This window comes from Ptychodera flava, chromosome 22 (genome assembly GCF_041260155.1).
Source record: "Ptychodera flava strain L36383 chromosome 22, AS_Pfla_20210202, whole genome shotgun sequence".
Lineage (NCBI taxonomy): Eukaryota > Metazoa > Hemichordata > Enteropneusta > Ptychoderidae > Ptychodera > Ptychodera flava.
The window spans coordinates 17,065,778-17,089,758 of record NC_091949.1 but is presented as its reverse complement, the minus strand read 5'-3'; the positions used below and the strand labels follow the sequence as shown (position 1 = coordinate 17,089,758).

Sequence of the window (23,981 nt, the reverse complement as noted above, 5' to 3'; positions counted from 1 at the left end):
AACCAATTTCTATGTTACGGCAACTCCTTACAGAATGGTATTGTAAAATACTTTGTCGATCATTGAACATTCCCTACCAAATAGCAATTGGGGCCAGGATTTTAGTCAGATGGATAAAATGAAATAATACTGAGGTATTCTGCAAGTTGGATATTACAAAGTGATGTATGATAGGATATAAACTCATTCATATCGCTTGAGTCAGATTATACATGTGTATGCATCTAAACTATCAATGGGTTTTACTCATATTCTCATAAGTTTCGTGAGAAAAACAACAGGCGACAATGGTTCTACTCTGGAATAAGGAGGACACAATCTGTTCAACAGACTCAGCATGCCTGAAAAATCATGTGATAGCGGTACAAACAAATCCATGTATACAAATGCATATGGAAATACATGTACGCATGTTTGCGCACATAGGTTTGTTTGTACCATGATCTGTTCAAATTCAGGGTATGACCTATTCATAGGCAGCATCGCAAATGCCAAATATGGTGATTTATTGATGAAATGTTTGAAAATGGCCTGGAAGTCACATATAGGTTGAACATGTCTGTAGTGTGTGTTGTGTATTTGAATATGACCCACCGACGACGTGTGTCTGGCTTTTCTTCTGCGATATGCAAATGTGGGATGCCTCCTATTCGGGGACGTGCATGAGGGGTGCTACAAAAACGTGCAAAATGGAAAACAAAACGATGTAATGAATACATTATACACAAAACATAAACTTGGGGGACTTGATTGGGTATTCTCGATCTAGGGATCATGGGTGAAGGTATTGGGAGAGGTTTCATCACGCTTGGCAAAAATCGGTACACAACTGAACACATCTAAAATAGGCTGAAATAAAATAAATTAGAACTCATTATTTGCATAAAAACCTAATGGTGGCCAAGGAAATATTTCATTGACAAACTAAATAACTACGATATTCGCAGTCCTGTCAGTCAGGGACAACATGGAAAGGTAGGCCAGAATACCGTTCAGGAGGAATGACGATGGGGAACTGCAGATGGACACCTCTACATTTTGAGGAAAAGGAACTCATTGTAATATGTCATATATATATATATATGGTAATGGGAGCTAGGAACCTACAGGTAATAACCCTAGTCAAATGTGCCTGAAGTTCAAGCCATTATATATTTCAGAAGTTCCTTCTATTTCCATCTCTGAAGTCAAATTCAAGACACTTCCACATCTCATATTTAAAGACTGCTGGAGTATAAATGTACGTAGACAGAATCAACAATACCTACTCCTTTTTAATTTTATAGGTGTTGTGTGGTAGATGCCAAATATGCAAATTTGTAGTGTCACATGTTCAAGTGAATGATCAAGTCAATATTAAATATTGACCCATTGGTACTGCAAATGGACAGAGCAATAAATTTGAGAGTGAAATATCTCCATTTCCAGTCAAGTGGGCCAGAATGCATTATCAATTCATGGATCTGGCTATACAGTTTTTGATACATGTAGCTATGGAACAAATATCTTTCCCTAGTACACAAGAAACAGCCATACAACAGAACCTCGATAAACTGGGAGAACACACTGAGTAAGTTTTTCACAGCCAATCAGCATTGATATGTAGCAGACTATGCTTCTTAATCTGAACATCCCTCACAGAAATGTTCCAATCACGTAAATTGTTCAAAGTGCATACATTTCCAGGACATTTAAATATTGAATCAAATCACAAAAAATATGCAAATCATATGCAAATTTTTGTACTTTAGATGTCCAGTCTTGTTTTGTGAGGGATGGTTTCGGATACAGTGCCAATCTTTTCAGTATCGAACTAACCAGGGAGTGGGGCAGGTTTACAATTAGTTCTGTGGCTCAAAAAAAAAAATGCTTGTAGAACAAAAACATTGACAACGTATATGAACATGTAAACACAAAATGTTATGTGCGTCTGTAAGGCTGAGTACGGCAGGGATGGGTATATCAGCTTACCTGTGTATTGTGTGGTGTGAATATAAAAACATATGTGTGTTATGATAAAAGAAATAAGATATTTAACATTAGCGTGCAAGTAGGACATTGAATGACAATGAACATAAAATAAAAATCATTGAATATTTGACATCCATTCAAAAAGTTTAATGGAAACCCTTGTGTTAGTTGACTTGTACGCTACAGCTTGAACATTACAACTTTCAGTGTACCTCTACCAATATTTTTTTTTCATGTACAGGTTAGCTTTCATGAATTTGAATTAATTTGTGTCTTAATATACCATACTAGGGAGACCTAAGTATTCATAGTTTCCTTTTTTATAAAATCTGAAATGTTTTAGTGGAAATAATTTTGTCTGGGCTTGCAACATAGTTATAGTAAACACAGTGAGTTAATAGCGAAGTCCCACAATTGAATGCTAAGTTTATTTATATGTGGCTGTGATGTCATAATTTCACTACTAAAACAGGTTTAAGTGAAGTTTCACTTCAATTCAAATGCCAAAACAGAAATGCCACAGGCAAACCACCTCTACTTACACAAATGGGAATGTTTTTTCAAACTTTTTTCAACATTCTTGAAATTTCTTTTACATGCTAAGAGAGCATAATAGTGTACCTGCACATATAAACCTGTTTAAATTCTTTCTGAACAGCAAAAGAAATATTACACTGATCTCATAACTGTTGCAAACTTAATTTCAATGACTGGATGACAAACTTCAAGCTTCCTGACTTTCAGAGATCCTCACTTTTCAAGCAACACATTTATTTCTACTAACAAAATAGTAATGTTACAAACTTTGTGTGCAAGCCAACTACCACCGAGGGCTTCTTCCAACGACATAAACGCCTGGAAACCCACCGATCGAAGTCGTAGGCTGTAGATGCATCTTTTATTTTGCTAAACAAATAGCCGAGACTACCAACACTGGGGCGGCTGGATAGAAAATGCATTAAAAATATTGAAGAGTGCTTTAAATGACACAGACTAGTGATTCCTTGTGATAAAACATCGACAACCTGGGCAATAATTGAAATGAAAAAAATAAATAATAATGCGCCCCTTGAAAATCAGGGAAAAGTACCACAGAGGGAATACATCTGAAGAAAGAAGAATTATAGAAAAATAGCTGTACGTTTTGTGATTTTTATTTTATAATGTGTATCACGGATAATGATATCTGCTGAGGATACAGTATCTGTGATGCCAAATCTCAGAAATGTGCTAGAAACAGACTTTTTGTAGTTTTAATGTAAAATTTCACTCATGTTTTGTTCCTGATGGCACTCTTTGAAATTACGGAATGAACAGAAATACAATGGAAAAGACACAGCAGAGGCAAATTTCTGAATTTTCTTGTAGCATGGAGACTTCAACTGTCAAATCTGATTACCTGATCAGTGTTTGGGGAATCATAATGTAATTTGCTACAGTGTGCCTTCTGAGTGAAAAGTTAATAAAACTTGATTTGCCACACAAACATGTATTGTGGGTACAATCCATAATAGGTGTTCTTTTAACAAAATTAATCTGCCTGCTTTTCTTGTAGCATATTGGGAAAAAACACTTCCATTGAAGATAACTGTGAATCGCAGTTGCTGGAATTCCGGCAGCTGACAGTGGTGCAAATCAACTACTCTACCAGCTCGCCTACATATAGTGATATATCTACGGTGAATAGAATCAAATTTTTTTTTGTAACTTCATTTTATTTGCAAAAATATGTGTAATAAAAATACCCCTGGATAGTTTTTAAGTAATAAGATCACATGTTATGAGGACTAATACATACAACCGGTTGAAATACTGCATTATTTGAAGAGCTATGCCTCTGTACTGAAGAAAATTCAGAAATATTTAGAACGAGGTTGACAATGTAGAATGCACTTTGACCCCTCAGACAAGAAGACCTCCAGGAAGTCAGGGTGGGGTGCGTTTGGGAAAAGTCTGGGAAGTTATTTACGGCTGAAAAGAAAACAAAATATTATTACATCATGACAATAATGAAGGCTAGAAGTTCTTTCCCACAACCTTAGATATTGCAAAAAAAAAATAAGGAAGTTATCAATTTGTATAGATGATATCTAACTTGTTTGGCATCATTGGAGTCAGTGAAAGGCTTCGTGATCTCCGTTGAGTGATCATGGATTTCCGTGGGTTGTGGTACAGGCTCCGGGATCTGCTCTCCGATTTAATATAAATAGCTTCTATTAATTTGAATCAACACCACTGATTTGCGTCACCAACTTTTGAATCCTCTGGTTTTAAATCTGATCACTTTCCATCAATGTTTATGTGCTGCATAATCAGGCTTGCGAGGGCGCTCTCATAATTGTGCAAAGATCTGCTGCCTGACCATGCTTCATTTTGCATGCATGGCCAAAACAGCATAGTTGATGATTTTTCAACTGTCTTCGTTTGCAAGAATTCTTATGTTTCACACCAGACAATATCAAAACTTGGCAACCAAACCATAAACACCACGAACTACAATGCTAGCAAAAGAAGTGACCTTGAACTCCTGTCCCTTTAAAACCCTCAACCATTTACCCCAAATATTGGTATAACATTACACAGTTGGACCTTTATAAAGGAAAGAGAGAGTAATTGGGTCATACTTGGGCATACACAGAACCTGTCTGAAATTCAAAAATGTTAAATGCATTTCAGTGCACTCACAAATGTTTTGGCACACCTAAAGAGCACTTGGCCCAACTTTCATCATAGAAACAATGGGATTTTCTCAGGGGGGGGGGGGGGGCCTTCCCAAGCTTTGTGCAGCAACTGGACTCCCTAGGATTATGATAATCTGTAAGACTGTTGGGCCAAGTCTTCTTCAGTGGTGCCAAATTGTACAAATTAAAATAAACAAAAAAATTATGGTATGAAATCAAGAAATGGAATAGCTCAAATGACACATTCAGGGCTGAGACATTGTGTTTGACATGCTAAAATACTGCACTGATCTATCAAATTTTGGAGTGTAATAATTGAAGTTTCATGACAAAATTGTAACTCAAAAACAAAATGGTACTTGAAATCGTTCAATTTTAATATCTTTTAGAAATAAAACTGCTCAAGCAAATTTGTATATTGCTTTGACTTGACGTTTTTGAAATTTGTATCAATCAATGTAAACTTTTGAAGACTGAAGTCAGCCCTGCCATTCAGCAAAATTTTGGTTGCGGGACAAAGGTGCTGTTGTGTGCAGTACTCGTTAATATGTGCTCTGAATGCTGTGCTTTCCGTTGCTGTGTTGCTGCATTGCAGTGCAGGTTACATGATGCTGTGCTGGGCAGACAGACATGCTTTCTGATCAAGGAGTAACGTTGCAATGTAATCAGCTTCTAGATGGAGTTATCCCTCAAACACAGAAGGTCACGGGATAAGACCAGGTTTCAAAAATCGTGAGAGAAAATCTGGAAGTTAAAAGTTTTCATTATCACGTGTATAATAACAGTGTTCCTCCTAGCATTAATCCAATTTAAATTTAGTCACTGTGTCTGATGATATGTCCACTAAAGGAATCCTCACAGCATGAATTCATACGTTGCAGAGAATTATTATTTTGTATCTGAAATGGGGCATGCTGAAGTTACTGCCCAACACACTTGGAAAAATTGAGTTTTCTCATATGGTGGATTTTATCAGAGGAGTTTGTGCAAAGCCAAAAACTTCAATTGTCCTCAACATCAACTATTGCTGGCAACTATGCCTCCTTTTCTGTTCATGCGGAAATTTCACGTGAGAGAGTCGTCTGGACATATAGTGGCAGATGTATTAATGTTAGAAGGAACAATGAAATATATTTTTATGAGGTCAGGCAATATGCTGTGGGAAAGAAAGTAACAAGTAGATGTGATATTATTAAACACATTCCATCATATCACCTTATGTCCCTGGCATATGACATCACACCAAAATTTGTTACAATGTACCCTGCATAACACGGCATGCCATTTTCAACAGTGTATTTACTAACACACTGTTTGTGAACATTTCTTTACATTCTGAGTACAGTGCACGGCTTGCAGAGATCATTAATCAAGACCTATTTTGCTAAGTTAAAACACAAAAACGTTTGAAATAACAGGCTGGAATTTTTAATTTTATTCCAAACTATATTAGCCAATTCGCAGTATAGCATATGATTAAGAATTTTGAGGTCTACACTGTATATGAACGATTTGTTTAAGTCATAACTTGAGTGTAATGGTAGGACAAAAGACTAATCGATACAACTGCATGTCAATGACATTCAAGATCTATGCAGATCTTTAATTTTTGCACCTAGGTCAAAGGTCATATCACAACCTAGCTAAAATATAACAAAGTGTTGATGGCCAACTTTTAGACTTTGGAAACTATCAGTGATTTCAGCAATATATCCTGTACACACACAAATTGAACTGCATATAGTAATTGAAGAATTATGTCAAAAGAAATCTTCCATTAAAACATCTTAGACTTAAAAAAAAATTCTACACAGTTTTAAATTTAAATGTAAGCAGTATGATTTAATGATTTTGATTGGCTCCAAAATGATCTCTACCTGTATTCATCAGCCAATCAACAGCTGATATGCATGACCTGGAGTGCTTCGGTCATGATGACATCATAGCAAAAGTTGAGGTACCTCCCCAAGAATACGAGTGCATTATGTATCATTCACAGTACTGTACTGTACTACATGTCAGTGCATGGTCTACATACCTTGGGCCCATTTTATGTGGTGATCCACCTGGACTGATGTTTCCGTTGAATTTCCGGTCAAGATTCGATGGAAAAGACAGGGCTGTTGTGGAAAAAGAAAAGAAAGACCGGAATCAGAAAATTCATCACACTGTACATTTGGAATCATAGAGCTCCACTTACCTTCAGTTTGTGAACACAGCAACACCTGTATTGTACAAAAAGAACTGACTGAAGGGAACGATGTCTTGGACAGTGTAATGTTTCATGCACGTTTGTTTTGCATAATTTTCACACAACAATGGAGCAGTGATACGGTATTGAAACGACACCATGACGGTTTGATTCACACTAAAGGTACCATGGTAAAACTATCTGTGACAATCTTTACCATATTTCATCTGTACCATTTCTACAAGGGGAGTGCCAGTATTTGCATGCTGGGATAAAATCATTTTGACATCTCAAAATTATCAAAATGTTGCCAACACTTTTGAAATATTAATTCTGGCTTTAAAACTACACAGCCAATACTTATTGAGAACGGGAGTTGGAAAACTGGCTGGAAAAAAATGTAAAATATTATTCTTGAAATGATGGTCCTCAATGTCTATCACGCAAGAACTACCACGAAAAACATTATTCTCGTTATGACAATGTCTAAAGAAAGTCCTCTACATGACCCATTCATAAAAGGAAAATTTGTTCTATACACAACTAACATCTTATACATTTCTTTGACATCTTTTGAAGTACTGATATTTTAACAATGTGCAAAAAAGACATGACATGTAACTGTAAAACCGATTTGTTGTCCGTTAATGATGTGTCACTATTTAGTATTAGCCAATCAGATCACATGAATTAGCATACATGCAAATATCAGGACGTTAGTACCAGCCAATTGGGACAAAATTCAGTCTTGGCCAATCAATGATCATAATCAACATAGACTGTACTCAAATACACTACCAACAGCCAATGAGGTTGGGATATTTCATACAGCTATAAACGCTATGTATTGCATATCACAAAAATATTTCAAGAATGATAAACTTTTCTTAATTTTTCAACCACAAACAATATTCATCATGGTACGATATGATATATAAATGAATTAAAAAGCCTATACCTACTATGGCAATATCAAATTCAATGCTTACATACTGTTGACTGGAATTTTTCTTTGAAAGATTTAAGATTTTTGACATTAACTTTGACACTGCACACTGACAGAGTTAGTAAGTTAAAAACACAATTTACATTGTTAGTACACAGCAAACTTTGGATGCAATACAGGGTAGGGCTAGCCCAACAACTTGGAAGTAATTTCATTTAACATGGCATGAAATATACACTGGAGAAAGTCTGAAGTCATACGTAAGCAAACATACATAGAGCATCATGGGAAGGAGGATAGTTTCATTTCATTTCATTCTATACTATCAGTCATGCCAGCTGGTTAGTAAAATATCAAACCCACAGAAATGTGCAGATCATTATTATTTTGTGTGCAGTGTATAGGTGTGAACCTGTCATCTCTATCGACAGGAAAGACGAAACACACAAGATATTACTTGCTTATTCCCCAAACCACCAGACTTTAACATTTGCATTGTTTTTGATAGGGTGACTGGACTGGACCACTGTACATGGAATGGGGGTGAGAAGGGTCAGGCATCCAAATCATATACATTATCCCTGGTCTCAAGTTACTGAATTCACTTGTGGAAAACAGAGCAGATCGGACACCATAGATAAAAGGTTTTTATTTTTAACATGCAGGATTCTACAAGTCAAGCACAACATAACCAGATATCTAATGCACATTCAAGCACCAATAGAGAAATTTATTTCCCAGACATTTTAATCTACATTCAGTATTGAGAGGGATGGATTTGTTGTTTTTTTTCTTTGGAGTGTTACCTTTGCGTTCCTTGTCACTCAAGTTGTAAGGTGGCAAACGGCTGACTATGGTTTGGGAAAGCATAAAGCGAGGGGTGAAAAATGCAGGGTATGCGTGATTAGTAGATGCAGCAAAACCAAAACAGCCATTATAGCAAAACAAAGGTTACATGTCATGTGTCAAGTGTAGTGTAACAGGCAAATTACAACATGTCTGAAGCACTATATGATTGGAAAAATTATTTTGATTTATAATCACACATTATACTGGTGTTCCAGGAAAAATAAATTGTTGGCAAAATTGTAAAATAGTCTCAAGAAAGAAAAACTAAAAAAATTGAAAATTTGAATTTTTTCTTCTAAATTCTTAAAACCTATCTTTTCTTCGAAGTCTTTCCTGTTGCAATGACAGTTTTTCAAATTTATTTATACTCAAAATAAAAACACCATGAGAGTCTGTATTAGTGATACATATGGTAAAGTTTGTTTACAGTTTTTGCAATTTTGAATAAAAAAAATGAAAATTTCAGTAAAAGTCATACATGGTAAAACCATGCATTTGAAATATTTGTAAACCACTCTCCATGGGTTAAAATGGATATCGGATTTTCATACTTCAGTATCAGTACATGAGTGCCAACATGATGTATATTTGCCTGTGACGTCTGCAAATGTTTGTGTGAGATCTGATTGTACCGGTACACCTATCTAAAAAGGAAATGATTATGTCAGACAGAAAATCAAATTACTGAAAATTAAGACATAAAAAGTCTGAAAGTATGCAAACATGCAGAGGTAAAGTAAATGCATGCAGAATTGTAGCACATCTCATTCAGGATAAAAGAATAAAAGGTGTGTCTGATGAACAAAAGTTAACAAAAACAAACAATGACAACAATATTTTTGACATGCAAATGAAAATTCTCCAATGAGAAAATTCCAAACCATAATGACTAGAAACAAGTTGCGACATTTGGGTTCATATGCTGTATTTATTTAAATTAGGTTATGATGTTCACTGATTGGTCGATGAACTTGTTGCATTCTGTTCATTTCACTATTAAAATAAAGTCACGGACGATGTTTTCAGTTGAAGCTGCGTCATCAAGAACATCTAATGCTCATAATACTGGGTTCATCATTTATGATGGTACACCAACCATGCAGTCTACAGTCAACAAAAAAATGCTCATTTGCATTGGGAAGTTCATAATGAAGTTTCATATGCAAATTAGTGTTTCCATGCGATAGGGGAGGGGTTGGGAGGTTGGGATGCACTTCAGAGGTGACTACTGGTGACACCATGTTGATGTAAAATTTTTTGAGGTGAATAAAAAGTTACATGAGGGGTTGGGGGAACAGTCACCAATTGTAGTTACATGTTTGCAAGAAGTATTACATGATAGGTATCTGATCAACACTGTTCCCTGAGATCAACCCCGTTTTTCAAACTATGAAATAAAGATAATGACAGAATTATCGCAACTAACTGTACCACAACTGTAGCAGTTTTAAATGAAAGACTGTGGATGACATCGACTTTGAAACAAAGTATTAAAATTGCATGCAGACAAAGACCTGGAACTTTTCAGATCAAAAACAGAACGTTGATTGAGTGATCGGCTGAGTGAGGCTGCAGGATTCTCAGAAAGCGACATCTCCAGGTATAAGCACTTCTTGTATTGGCAGGGAAAATTGCAAAGTTTTGAGAAAGAAAGCAGACATTCAGGAATTTATGGAAGAAAAGCTAGACTACAGCAAATTTGAGCTCACTGGTTTGAAGAATAAATGACAGTTATCAGAACAAAACATAGTAATCATTGAACTCGATAATGGTAAAATTTGGATCCTGATTGTACCAGTGAGATGGAATCTGCATACCAAGTTATGGGGGTCTGTTGGGCTATGAGTAAATCCTTGTTGTTAACCTTTATGGTTTTGTAGTCCTACAGAGATACTTTACAGAATAATACTTGGCCTTTTTAGGCCCACAAATACTGAGTCTATCAAATTCTTGGGACCAGTCTGCGTTGCAGAACCCATCCTCATTTTTGGTGGTGTAACGTTCAGTATTCAAGCTGACCTACCCATCAGTTCACTTGATGGTTTAATCCGATCGTCATTCAGGGAGCAGACTTGACCACTTTACATGCATTCAGGGAAGGGAAGGTAATGAAACACTTCTGCCTCTTTGAACACCCTACATCTAAATGGAATGGTCTACATGTATCTTGATATTGATGCTGGCTTGTTAGTGTTATTTTGCTTTATAGGGAGGGTTCACCCACCGGGGAGAGGCCATGCATTTTATAGCAGTCTACGTGGACGATGGTTAGAGAACTCCTACACGGTGAAAAGGACCAATTCAGAAAGATATGAAAATACAAAGAAAATAGGAAATCAAATAGAAACTCTCAGACAGCTGCTTTTGGGATCTTGGTTGAGCAGTAAATTGGATGCAGATGATTCTTTCATTGACCAAATGGCTCTTTTCGGTGGTGGATATGGACAGATGAAAAAACGTCATGCTCTTCTCGGCCATCAACTCTGAAAATCGTGAGTTTCTTACCAGATACTTCGTCTTTTGTGCCGTCTTTTGTCAAAGTTTCCGCCTCGTAAAGGATAGGTAATCTTTTTTCTTCAGTAAAGACAGCAGAGTGTAGTCACCACAAACAGACGGTGAAGTGAGAGATAAAAAAACAGTTGGAAAAGAAGCAAACAGCATAAGCCCCTCCTCTTACTGGCATGTCCATCCTTTAAAAGATAATTTTCTCTCTTTTTTGAAATTTTTTTATCCTCATTTGTATATTCTTGTCAATGTGTGGAGTTGCAATTTAATATATACTTCAAAATTTGGTCCTATCAGACAAAATTACAGTGGGATGCTTTTCAAATCAAATTTTATATTTTTTTTGTATTTCTTGAAAAATCATATTTTTTTTCTTTCTGTGCTTGCACTGCAAACATCATGATGTACATAATTTATTACCATCTTTTGAAAATGATTAATATGCTTTGTTGATATAGGACACATATCATGGTGAAACATGGTCAACTAGGACACATATCATGGTGAAACATGGTCAACTAAACATGGGTAATTCTATACTGAACGAACAATCATATCTTTTGGCATCTCACCTTGAACTTGATATCATATCAGTAACTATTCAAGAACAATTATCCGATTGGATATTGTATATTGTACTTCCAATTTTTCAAAATTTTGGACAGGACATGCCAGTACTCAGGAAGATGAAGTCAATGAAGATGAGAAAACCAAAAGCTAAGGCGATACATGAGATTAAAACAAAAAGGCATAGTGTAGAATGTAAAATTTTCCGAAATGTACCAACAAGTGAGAATAGAAGTTACCAATACAACAAGTAATGGTTAGAAAGTATCAGTTGTCAGACAAAGCCATACTGCCAGAGTTTGGATCTAAAAGTTCTGAATTTAACTACAACTTTCATCGAGACTGCTTTCAATAAAAATATATCGCAGCACGTAGAATATTTTCAAATAGCGTTGATCGCAATTTCAGGTTTGTTACTAAATATAGCTCCACGCGCGCAACTTTCGGACAACGCTGCCTAAAATTCGGACAAACTTTGTTGCTGCATGCGCAGCTGTTGTTGCAGCTTGTAGTCTCAACCATAAATACCGCAAACTAGCGTGACTTTTAGTAACCATTGTAACGCTAGCAGGTTTTATTTTCGTCATTTATGAGGAAAATGCAGACAAATATTTATTTATGCATATTAATGAGAGAAAAGCATGACATTATTTGCAATCAGTGCTATTGGTCAATTATATGATATTTGACCACCAAAACATCAGAATAACATTTTTAACCCTATGAGTGCCGTAATTTTTCCCACCAAAATGTTAGTGCAACATTTTACCAATCTTTATGAATTTTTCTGTATTTGTTTTGAGTAATTTTGGAGCAAATGGACATCACATTTAATTAGCTACAGTTTTGTATCAAAATTTTGGCAAAATTCTAACAAAATTTGACTGGGGTATATTGTGTAAGGGTGACAAAGATTGACTTTGGCGCTCAAAGGGTTCATAGATAATTGCCAAAAGCCAAATGAAACCATGACAAATCATTTCAGTCTGCGTAAAAAATGTTCAACATTATTTTCTAAATATGGCGAACAGATGAGGAAGTTCACCATGAATCAATAGCCATCATTTTCATGAAGATGGGGGTCAAGGGTCAAACTGATCAATAGTGCGGGCAAAATTATAAATGTTGTCTTCTTCACTGTATCATAAAGTTATCAGCAAAACATCTTTTTCATCTCAGGCCTGTTTTTACCTCCATAATATTGTCTAATTATGATTTTCATTTTTACTCACATTTAAATTCTTTATTGATTCAATTCACTTATATGTCCAGACTGAAAATGCTACACCAAAATATGCAGACCAAAACATCAATCATATGACTACAACACTGATAGTCCTACGAAATGTGTTTTAGGTTACAGATCGTTTGATTTCACACATTTACATGATTTCCTTAACGTGTGTTGGACCTGATCTTTGAAAATCGATAAATGGAAGAGTTTAGGGGACAAAATGTGCGCATGAACTCTGGCAGTTTGGCAATGTTGAAAAGAGTCTTTTTTTTCATGACCTTGCAGCGATGAGAAAGCACGGTGAACTGTACCTGTTCACCATCTTTGGCGAATGAAATGTGAAGCGATAAGTAGCCATGGAGACAGCCAGCTCAACTTTTGCTCATTTCATTCCGTTGGCTTTAAAATCATCCTAACATTATTTATGAAGTAGAAATTTTTTTCCTTGCTTTTGACAGAGCAAGAAGTTTGCCCAGATTGGTGTTGACACAATGCTGTACGTTATCTGGCAGATTCTGATGACATCATTACTTTGGTGGCACACATTTCGATGACATCACTACTTTTCAGTATTGCTTCTCATGTGTTATCACAACGTGGCATCGGTGTGCATATGCCAAACCTGGTGCATAAGCTTAGGTGCCCTCAAAAAGTATTTGTTTGAGTTTGACGTTGGACGTGACATTTGTCTTTATACGATGATATTCACTTTGGTGATTTTTTACTGGTGTCCGGCACGCTAGAATGACAGCAGCGTGTAAAGAACACAAAAAGAGTGCAGTGATATTACACTGTAGAAAACAGTTCCAGCCACACTCTGGAATCAAGACCACTCATTTTAATGATGCAAAATCTCATTGTCGACATCCTGACAACTGTGTCATCTCAATTAAGCATTGGCTTACATTACAATACTATCATATTCTGTTTATAAACCACACAAATAATCCTCATGGGCAGACACGCTTGCTGAAATCAATATCACATCTATTCTGATTGCATTATGAATATTACCCGGTGATATAAAATAACATGGTGCATCACACTCGTGTTACATCATAATGGAGTACGAAGAATTATTACATGGAAGTGAACATATCACAGATTATCAAAGTGGAAGAAAACACACACACAAGGTTTTATCTACAGGACTGACCTTTTTGGTATACGGATACAGAATATGGAAAAAAACAAAAAACAAAGAACAAGATATAGTGGTACCATGGGAAGAGGAAGAAGTCTATCAGGAATATACATCTGCAAGAAATCTCACAGACTGAAGCCTGATGCTCAAGGATAAAGTGAGGTGCTCTGTTGACCTTGGAGTTGCATGGCCCTCTACATCAGGGCACTTCATGAGGGAAGGACCAACGAGATTGAATCTGACAGATTTTCAACTGTTACAACAGTTTTTGGATCTTCTGGAGTGATCACAAGGGCTGTCTCAGATTGCTGTAGGATCGATGTCTAGAAAGGACGGATGCTTGTTTCGATCAAAATTCCCTCATTTTCACCTGACATACATAATCAAAAGTGTCTAGATTATATTGCTATTAGAGGCTAACATGTAGAAGTTTGGCCACAGGTAATGAGTACTTGACCACATAACCATGATAGAATGCAAAATATTCCTATATTGCCAAACCTCATTTTTCCATCAAGCATCATAATCCGTAAACAATACATAAATTTTATGGCAATATGTTTATACATACAACAGAGTAATTTTCAATTCAATGATGTGGTCACTGATGTCAAGGCAAAAAGCGAAGTCAAAATTTACATGAGTTAAACCCTGAGTCAAATGAACACATTTTATTTTTGTACTTTCAAGCAATCTGAGACACTCAGGCAGGTGTTGTTTATTTATATGATGTAATCAATTTAATAAAGTCCAAAGTTCAAAGACAAACAGAGACGGAAGTACTGATTTAACACTGCAAGAGGGTAGTGTTACACACAGACGGACACCTTGTGGGAAATACGAAACGAATTGACGGTTTGAGTGATCAAACATTGAATTCTGCTGTATGTTCATCCAATACCGTTAACCACAAAAATTTGTTGCTGAAATTACGCATTAGCTTCCCTTAAAATAATTAAAACAAATAATAGATAATGTCCCCGCTAAGGCATTTAATATGTGGAATATGTGGAAATTACAAACACATAATATGGTAGTTTTTTTTGGCTACTTACAAAGTTCATTATGTAAACATAAATTCAAACCTCCTTTCAATACAAACTGAGTCTTCCCCTAACACCATTTAATCAGCGTTGAAGGATTTGTTGATCACTCATACAAATGTGAATTTAGAATCACACCATGGTGTCTCCACACAAATTACTAACTTGAAGAAAATTCTTGCTCCAGGGTCTTTAGTAAAATGTTAGTTTTTATGTTGCTCTTGTCCAACATTTTAAATTATTCTATAGCTAAACTGTATATATCCATCTACGTAATTTGAGTTTTACCAAATAAATGGTGTACCTTTTTGCATTATTCTGCTTATGTGATCCTGTTTTCAATTGAATTGATCGGACTTTAGACTCTGTAAATCATCTTAATCTATTCCTTACTGCCACAAAACGCTGACAAAATCTACGTGAAATGTAATGGCAACACTGTCAGCTTCCGAAGACCAATTCTCAATCATGATAAGTTTTTCTGTTTATTTCTCATACCTGAAGTTAGGACAGAAAACAAATATAGGGTATCGCTGTGACAAGAGAAAGTGTTACTACTCCAGTCAATTTAGGGTTTAACCTAGGACTAATTGCAACAGAAATTATTTTTTCACCATGACCTTTGGAAAGGTCTCACTAATGACATATTAAAAGTATAGGAAAATCTAAGGGGTGCATATTGGTTAAATTTGCATATATTCAAATTAGCTATATATCGCCTTTAAAATGACTGCTATACTCACATTTTGGGCATGTAAACTGAATTCAAGTGACTTTTTGCATTGCAACACAATTCAGTAAGGTTCAACAAGTTATTTTCTAAATGTCTTGAACAATAAATATCATGCAAATTAACTAATTTGCATATATTCGCCGTTTTTCCATTATTTCAGACAAAATGAATGTTTAAGGTCGTATGTAAACAAATTTTTCTCTATGAAATTGTTAAGTTTTTGCAAGAATTATCAATTCCATACAAACAAAATATGAGGTTGACCTAATTTGCATGCTAATCATTTTGATACAAAAGGCCTAATTTGCATAATTGACCAAAACGGTCTTCTGAATACAATAAGACTACAATAGCTTCCATTGACATTTTCTGGTTATTCAGAAATGCAATGAATAAAGAGAAGCGTTTCAGAGCATTACTTTTTAAATAAAGGGAATCAGAATTCTTTTTTTGGATATTCTTCTTTCTTTTACGACGTTAAGGTTATTCATGGAAAATCATTGGACGTGTTCAATTTTTTGACATCCATTGTCAATAGTTAAGTCATTTTCTCCTACAACATGTTTGATTGCAGTAAAATTTTTGAAGGAATTTTTTATGCTTTTGGTCACTTTTTTCAATGACGATGGAAATATTCAGTTACTAATAAACGGTTCACCACACTTAATAATTGTGCCTGTGAATCATCTTTCTCATCATTGAACTATTGATTAGTATAAATACCAACATCATTTGAATCACCATGATAGTGGTGGTGATGACAATGATTATGATGATCATTACCATATCATAAATTTCTTCCTCTTCCTCCCTGTTCACATCTTCCTCTAGGTGGTTCATTTGTTTACAGCCTGAATCCTTTCGTTGACAACAGAAAGTCTAGATTTTGTTTTCTGTCAGGGTTATTGAGGCTGCTGCAGTTCATTGTAGAACCCATAAGAATAGGGAAGGGCAACTCAATGGAAAGATGTGAAGCAAGGGATGATATAATTGTGCCACGTATCATATCAGATCTTATATGTGCAAGTATCACTTATGTAATGGACTTTCCATTTACAGATTATTAGACTTTTGTATCATTAATAAGATCGATCATTCAAGGAATTGACAGTCTAGCCAATCTGTGGTGAGACTTCCATAAGGTTCAAAATACAGGATGACCAATTATATGATAATTTGATGTCAAAATTTGATATCTTAATTGATAAACTTGTTAACGGCAGCTTCTGTGAAGCAAATCCCTTCACATTTTGGTTTTCTTGTTTCACGGTCATAAAAATTAGAAAAAGCAGCTAGACCATGTAACATTATGAAAAGTATCTAGATTTGCTTTTACCAGTGATTTAGATTATCATGATTCAGTCAACAGATTTTTTTCAGTTTTTCCTCAAATGCTATGGCTGTGTACTGTACGACTAAACAGGAAATCTCTCTCTTCAGTCCATTATATGACTTTATATTAATTTTCAATTGTTGTCTTCAAGAAATTTCAAAATTTTGAGAAAGGCAGTGTCCTTTGATTATCGTAATGTCTTTCAGCTGTTTAAGGAACAGCTTTACTTATCACATATTTCATGATAATTGGCAGTATAGTATAATAATTGTACCTCTATATCACCATGCATGATCATTATAATTGTATTTCTATATCATTATTATCATAAATTTCTGTATGTGGCATTAACAGGCAAGTTACACAAAGTCAAAAGTATATCTGATTTACCAGTGACCACATAACCTGGTCTTTAATTACATTTTACCAACACTTAATCTATATTAGTAATACCGGCAAGGGTGAAAATAGAGGAAAATAGAGCTGAAACACAAATTTTCCTCAGCCTCCCTTAGTACAAAGCGTTGGTTATTTGGTCAAGCATTTTGATATGCATTAAGATAATCCAAATCCGCCAGTAAGTTCCAAATATTATTGACATTATGCAAATTCTCTAGATAATTGAAACGAACTATACGAATCAATCATTGTTTATTTTTACAGGGCTTTTCATTCTGTATGCCCTATTAGTATATAATCATTACAATGAGTTAAAATACACAGAAAATAATCATGTCAATTTCTTTGTACTGAGCAAAATGTTCATTCAAGTTATAAAATGTTCATCTTTCGATAGGAAGTACTTAAAGTAATAAATAACTTAAACAAGTAGTGTCTCTTAATGTAACTTCTCATTTTACTGATAGTATAATTAATTAAAATAAGTTGACGTCAATTTGAAAAATTAATGAAATATTTTTGTGATTATCATATAGAATTTATGCACATGAGGAATCGTTTAAAATTAGGTAAAATATATTTAGCAATGTTAGTAAAAAGTTTCAATCTCTCTTTACGATATTGTATAACATTTCAAGTTTCAAGTATTATATTTAATAGAGTGTAGGTATTTCCTATAAAATCGTTTACAATTAGCCCTGTTGCACAATGTAGATTGTATTAGACTTTAAATATACCTTTTCTTGGACCTTTCAGCATTTAAGGTGAGAAATAATTCATGTTCCAATTATAAAAAGGAAGTGAAATGGTTGACTTATTGGACTAATGCAAATAAGAACTTCTTTATTGCTGTAAGATACATTTGAAAACTGCCTAAACTAAAAACAAAAAAATGATCTTACATAGTCATTACAATGTCAGCTTATCTCTTAAATCACTTTCGTATGTAGATTATCAGCACCAGGTTTGTATAGCATCTATGAGCCATTTAGCATTTGGGTAAATTAGCTGTCTTATGCACAACTTCATTAAAGGCACTTTTCGCGATCCCTGGGATCGCCTTTGTTCTATAGTCTGTAAGAGGATTATGGAGGTGTGATAGCATTTTGTTTTCCATTGAAATTGTAATCTTGTGTGTAAATTTTCTGATGAGACAATGTGGTGCCAACAAAGGCCTTTAAACTTGCAGTATGTAATTTCAATGACCCTACTGAAATTTACAATGAAGAAATAGTTCTAATGATCTCGGTTGTTTTTAACATAATATATATAGTCATTTATAGGTCAAAGAAAGGGAAAAGTAAAGTGGTAGGAGGGGCAAATTGCAGTTATGTAAAATGAGGAATCTTAAATGATATGATGCATTGCCTACAAACAAAAAAATACATTAAATAATCAAATTGCTTGAATAAAATGTCAGTTTGCTCAATATATTTTTAAGAAATCTATTAACAGCAACGATATTGTTCCATTACTAAGTTTTATATTTATTCAAATTATGCACTGTCTAACCTCGAGCTCTTCCTCTTAGGGTTTACTAGTCATTTTGTTTGTCATTCTATAGAGTGGAAAAAAAACCACTTGTTGTGTAGATTAAATATAATTTTTAAGTGAAATGCAGTGAAAAGTGAAACACAGTGGCAGCCATACATGATTTACGCAAGTTAGGAATATTTCTCGGGTGATAAAATGTATTCAAAAATATTGCCTGGTCAAAAAATAAGATTAATGCATACATTACTTGAACAAAATGTCGCATTTTTCTCAATTCAATATGCATATTTCTTTTATCAGTGAATGTAGTGCACCCATTATCCGTTTATATCTATGCAAACTAGGTAATGTTACACCTCTTAGACTGTATTGGACTTTACGTATGTCATTCTAGGACCTCTATGAAATACACAAATAAAAATAATTCTTTTGCTGTCAGAAGTAGCTTAAAATAGTTATTAATTACGGATATACAATGAAAAGCGAAGTGATGTGGCAGCCATATTTGATTTATGCAAATGAGGAATATTTCTATGACGACAAAATATTTCAATTAACATTGCCTAAACCAAAAACAAGGCAAATAAGCCAAAAACCTGCATATATCATGTTTAGCCAAATATTTTTAGTAGAAAGATTCTATTAGCACCTAGTTTGTAACCATAATCTTTTTACATTTATGCAAATTAGGCATTGTTTACATTTTAGATTGTACTAGGCTTTTAGTATGTGATTGTAGGACTTCTCTGAAATACACAGTGAATAAATAATTCTGTTGCTGTCAGAAGTAGCTTAAAAAGAGTTATTAATTGGGAAAAATACAAAGAAAAGTGAAGGTTGTGGCGGCCATATTGGATTTATGCAAATGAGGAATATTTCTATGACGACTAAATATTTCCATCAACATTACCTAAACCAAAAACAAGGCAAATAAGCCAAAAACCTGCATAACATATCATGCTTAGCAATTATTTTTAGCAGAAACATTCTATCAGCATAAAGTTTGTAACCATAATCTTTTTACATCTATGCAAATTAGGCACTATTTACAATTCAGATTGTACTAGACTTTTAGTATGTTATTCAAGGACTTCTCTAAAATACAATGTGCAAAAATTATTCTATTGCTGTTAGTAGTAGCTTAAAAATAGTTATTAATTAGAGAAAAACAAAGAAAAGTGAAGTGTTGTGGCGGCCATATTGGATTATGCAAATGAGGAATGTTTCTATGACGACAGAATATTTTCAACAACCTAGCCTAGACGTAAAACGAGGCAAATAAGCCAAAAAATTTGTATTAAAATCATGTTTAGCCACATATTTTAAGTAAAAACCATCTATCAGCGACAATTTTATACCCATGAGCCCCCTTTACATTTATGCAAATTAGGCACTGTTGCACCCCTTAGATTTTATTATACTTTTAGTATGTTATTTCTAGGACCTTTCCAAAATGCATGGGGAAGAAACAATTTCTGTTGCAATTAGTCCTAGGTTGACCCCTTTTTTGGCGTAGATTGACTGGACTATACATACAACAGCAACATTACAGAGATCATTAAGAGTACAGCAATCATATGTGCGAGGTAACAGTCTGTGATAGAAATATTGTTTACGTTCCTCCTGATTACAAGATATGGAGGTGTGCGTATAGCTGCATGAAGTTTCCAACAAGGTGCAGAATCTCCTTAAAAAGGGGCACAGGTGACTAAAATTGGCCGATGCACGCATTCCGTTATTTTGCATATTTGCATTGCAAATATTAAGTCATCATCCACACCCCATTAACAGAATACTGGTGCAACTGCTGTTACCTTGGAAACAGCTGGGCAGGATGTAATTTGAGAACTACTCACCATTGTCGCATCTGCACTGTTTTATCTTTCGGCAGTCGCTGATGTTACCATGGCAATTCTTGCAATAGTAGTATGCTCTACAAAGAATGAAAATCAGTCAAAGGATAGTCATGAAGTATTGAGTCTATGCTTTGGTGAATGATAATAATACCATTTTTATGACCTCATGTGACCTTACATATACATGTACATATATTACATTAGAAATTCACCGTTTTACCACCAAAAAAAAAGGGAATTTCAACCTGACAATACATTAGTGGTAAGCCAATGCATACTTTAGTGAATACGGTTGGCTTTTTTGTAGCAATCCTCCACACTAATACATGTTGTTACACTGGTATGAAAATAACTTGCTGATGTACAGCGTACTTGGAAGGTTATGTCTGATTGGTTGATTGTCACTATTCACAGCAACTTAGGGAGTCTATTTGTATCATTCAATCATGATCATAATGATGGGTGGCTGAATCTGACTGTCAACCATAACAGTCAGATTCAGCCACCCAGTTGGATAACAGCTCCAAGATGCTGCACATTAGCCTAAAATAACTGTCTCATTAGCTAGTGGTCATGAAAATCAACAATAGAACATATTCTATGTTTCCTTTCAAGAATGGAAGACATTTGTCAATTGATTTCTGCAAAAGAATACAGTTATCTCCAGTTACAGTCCCAGTTTCTGATCTGACACCAACCTTTTGACTTCCTGAGCTGACGGCGCCACAAAGAATCCCAGAGTTCCTTCATGAATGGTCACTGATCTGCCTGGATTGATTGCGATTCTGTCGACAAATAACACAGTCAGTGTACGGTGACTGCCACCAGATCTGAACAACACTGACGGCAATACCACATATTGGGTGTCAAGAACAGCCCGTGGGTACCCCTCCGTGTAAAAACCACCATGTGCAATTGGATGTTTTCAAGAGTGCAAGAATACACACATTCCATTATCTCAAAATAGGAAATTTTTCACCTTGAAGAATCTACACATTACGAGAAAATATGTGGATGAAATGGTTCAATGTGAACCAGAAAGTGTCCCCTGGATAGTGTAGGTCTGACTATTATTATGAAAGCCTGCCATGTTGGTTCCACTTTAACATGGACATTCATTTTCCAACAAAACTACAATATGTGTAGATTTGCTTATGAATGGTATCCGGGTATTTTTTTGCAATTATCATGACTATCTCACTTTCCAGGGATATGAAAATTGTCGAACAGGGAAGTGAATGAAGAAGCTATTTCAATTCATTTTGAACAAAACAGTTGTGGGCTGTAACCAGCTTGACACTTGAAAACACAAGTCACGTGTAATCCCATACTTTTTGACTGATATATTTTTTCAAAATCATAATGACTTTTTATAGGTCTTGTCAAGAACTGTGTCAAGGAACCTGTGCTTTTCACAGAAATTTAAATGATTAAATAATTATCTCTGATTTGTATCGGATTTTTACTTGAATGGATTACTTCTGAATCAGTGGTATTTTTGTAAAGAACCATAAAGCGATATTGGCTTTTATGTTGGACCAAAGACACTGTCATACTTTTAGATTACAGTGACTGTCACTCACAGACTGTTAACTTCATACTTGTCAAATCATAAATCGTCCTGTTTTGTGATGTACAACAAACGTTGGGACACGAGATGTCATCTTTTTTAACAAAATTACTAAAACATGTACACTGAATCCTCAAATGAATGACGGACTGAGTATTGTTTCATTTTGCATTGTGGCTTTTCAAACTTGAGGAGTTTTGCTGTCCCTTTGTAGTTGCCGATATTATCAACCATCTGCTTTTTAGAATGTACTGGTTGGAAAAAGCGGATGAGGTGGCACATGAAGAGGACGTTGTAATAGATTATGTCTTTTAGTTGCAATATTTGTTGGAATTATGTCAAAATTTGAACTGCTGTGATGTAACCAACACTGACTGGACAAGGCCTGCCTTGAGAACTTCTGACTGACAATCAAAAAAGCCAAAATGTTATTTCCATTTTGAAAAACTATAGTTTAATAAAAGGTTGGGCTCTTTCAGACAAGTGGGCGAAATTGTCAACTTTGTGACAGAACACTAGAAGAAAACAGATGATTTTATAACACAGAAAAAAACAATTTATTTGAATTTGAATTTTCCTTCTTTGCAGGCACTGATGATGTAGATAGTGTTGATGATTAAGATGATGATGAAATTACATTTATGAACATGACAATGGTGATGATAACAGACTTGAAAATATGTACAGTGCTATTTAACAAAGAATGCTTTAAATGATACACAGTGTTTCAAGATGCAACATTTTGCAAAAAAAGTTTCAAGTCCTCCATGCAACCAGTTTTCTTCGCGGAGTCGGAAAGACCGTCTCCAAAAAGCCATAAAAGTACATATCTGGTGACGATCACATACCTATTCCGACTACTACGGGGTTGTTAATGTGCACGCAATAAAAAAATGAATGGTTGATTAAAATGTTACTGGAAGTGACAATGGCAGTTAGTCTGTGGATGAAACGGCTGTTAATTTATGCGGTTACTATGGCAATGCAGACTGGAGGATACAAACAGAAGAACATCTGCCATCAGCCATTTATTTTGTAACATATTCAATTAATAAAACTAGCAAAATTTGACAAACTGTGCGAAAAAAGAACGTTGTTGAACAAAAGAAATCAAAATTACAAAAATAACAACACTGAATTATGAATAAACAATTTCCATGAAAGAAAAAAGTTTGAAAAGAGAAGCGAGTTGGCTGCAAAGACAAAAAGTATGAAATGCAAATTCTTATTGGAGAATCGGAGAATATTTAATACTTTTAATAAGAGTAAAAATACTGTTTGCAGTAGATCAGATGGAGACAACTTTAAGTTTGACAAGGAAGGTTTCAGTAATTACTGCACTAGATGTCTAAATAGAAGTCCTATTTTTAATTTTCACAGGTGAATATAAGAAATAGTAAAGTATTAGCATTAAAAGCAGTTCTATCTTAGGTGCTGTCTTAATAATTCTTGGCAAAAATATTTC

General features: G+C 34.9%; 1 protein-coding gene across 34 annotated transcripts in view; it reads right to left on the bottom strand.

Annotated features, from left to right (window-relative positions):
- Positions 1-23,981, bottom strand: part of LOC139122823 (calcium-activated potassium channel subunit alpha-1-like) — a 145,274-nt gene that overhangs the window by 26,284 nt on the left and 95,009 nt on the right. For 9 of the 34 annotated variants that reach the window (XM_070688590.1, XM_070688589.1, XM_070688591.1 and 6 more), the window contains 7 exons: positions 21,645-21,731; positions 20,947-21,023; positions 11,144-11,212; positions 8,596-8,640; positions 6,691-6,772; positions 4,067-4,156; positions 595-672 (listed from right to left, as the gene is read on the bottom strand). In XM_070688590.1, the coding sequence (XP_070544691.1) occupies positions 595-672; positions 4,067-4,156; positions 6,691-6,772; positions 8,596-8,640; positions 11,144-11,212; positions 20,947-21,023; positions 21,645-21,731 (528 nt within the window). Of the gene's footprint in view, positions 1-594; positions 673-2,838; positions 2,914-4,066; positions 4,157-6,690; positions 6,773-8,595; positions 8,641-11,143; positions 11,213-20,946; positions 21,024-21,644; positions 21,732-23,981 lie in introns of all 34 variants that reach the window. The other 25 variants (XM_070688614.1, XM_070688610.1, XM_070688613.1 and 22 more) reach the window with 13 other exon arrangements.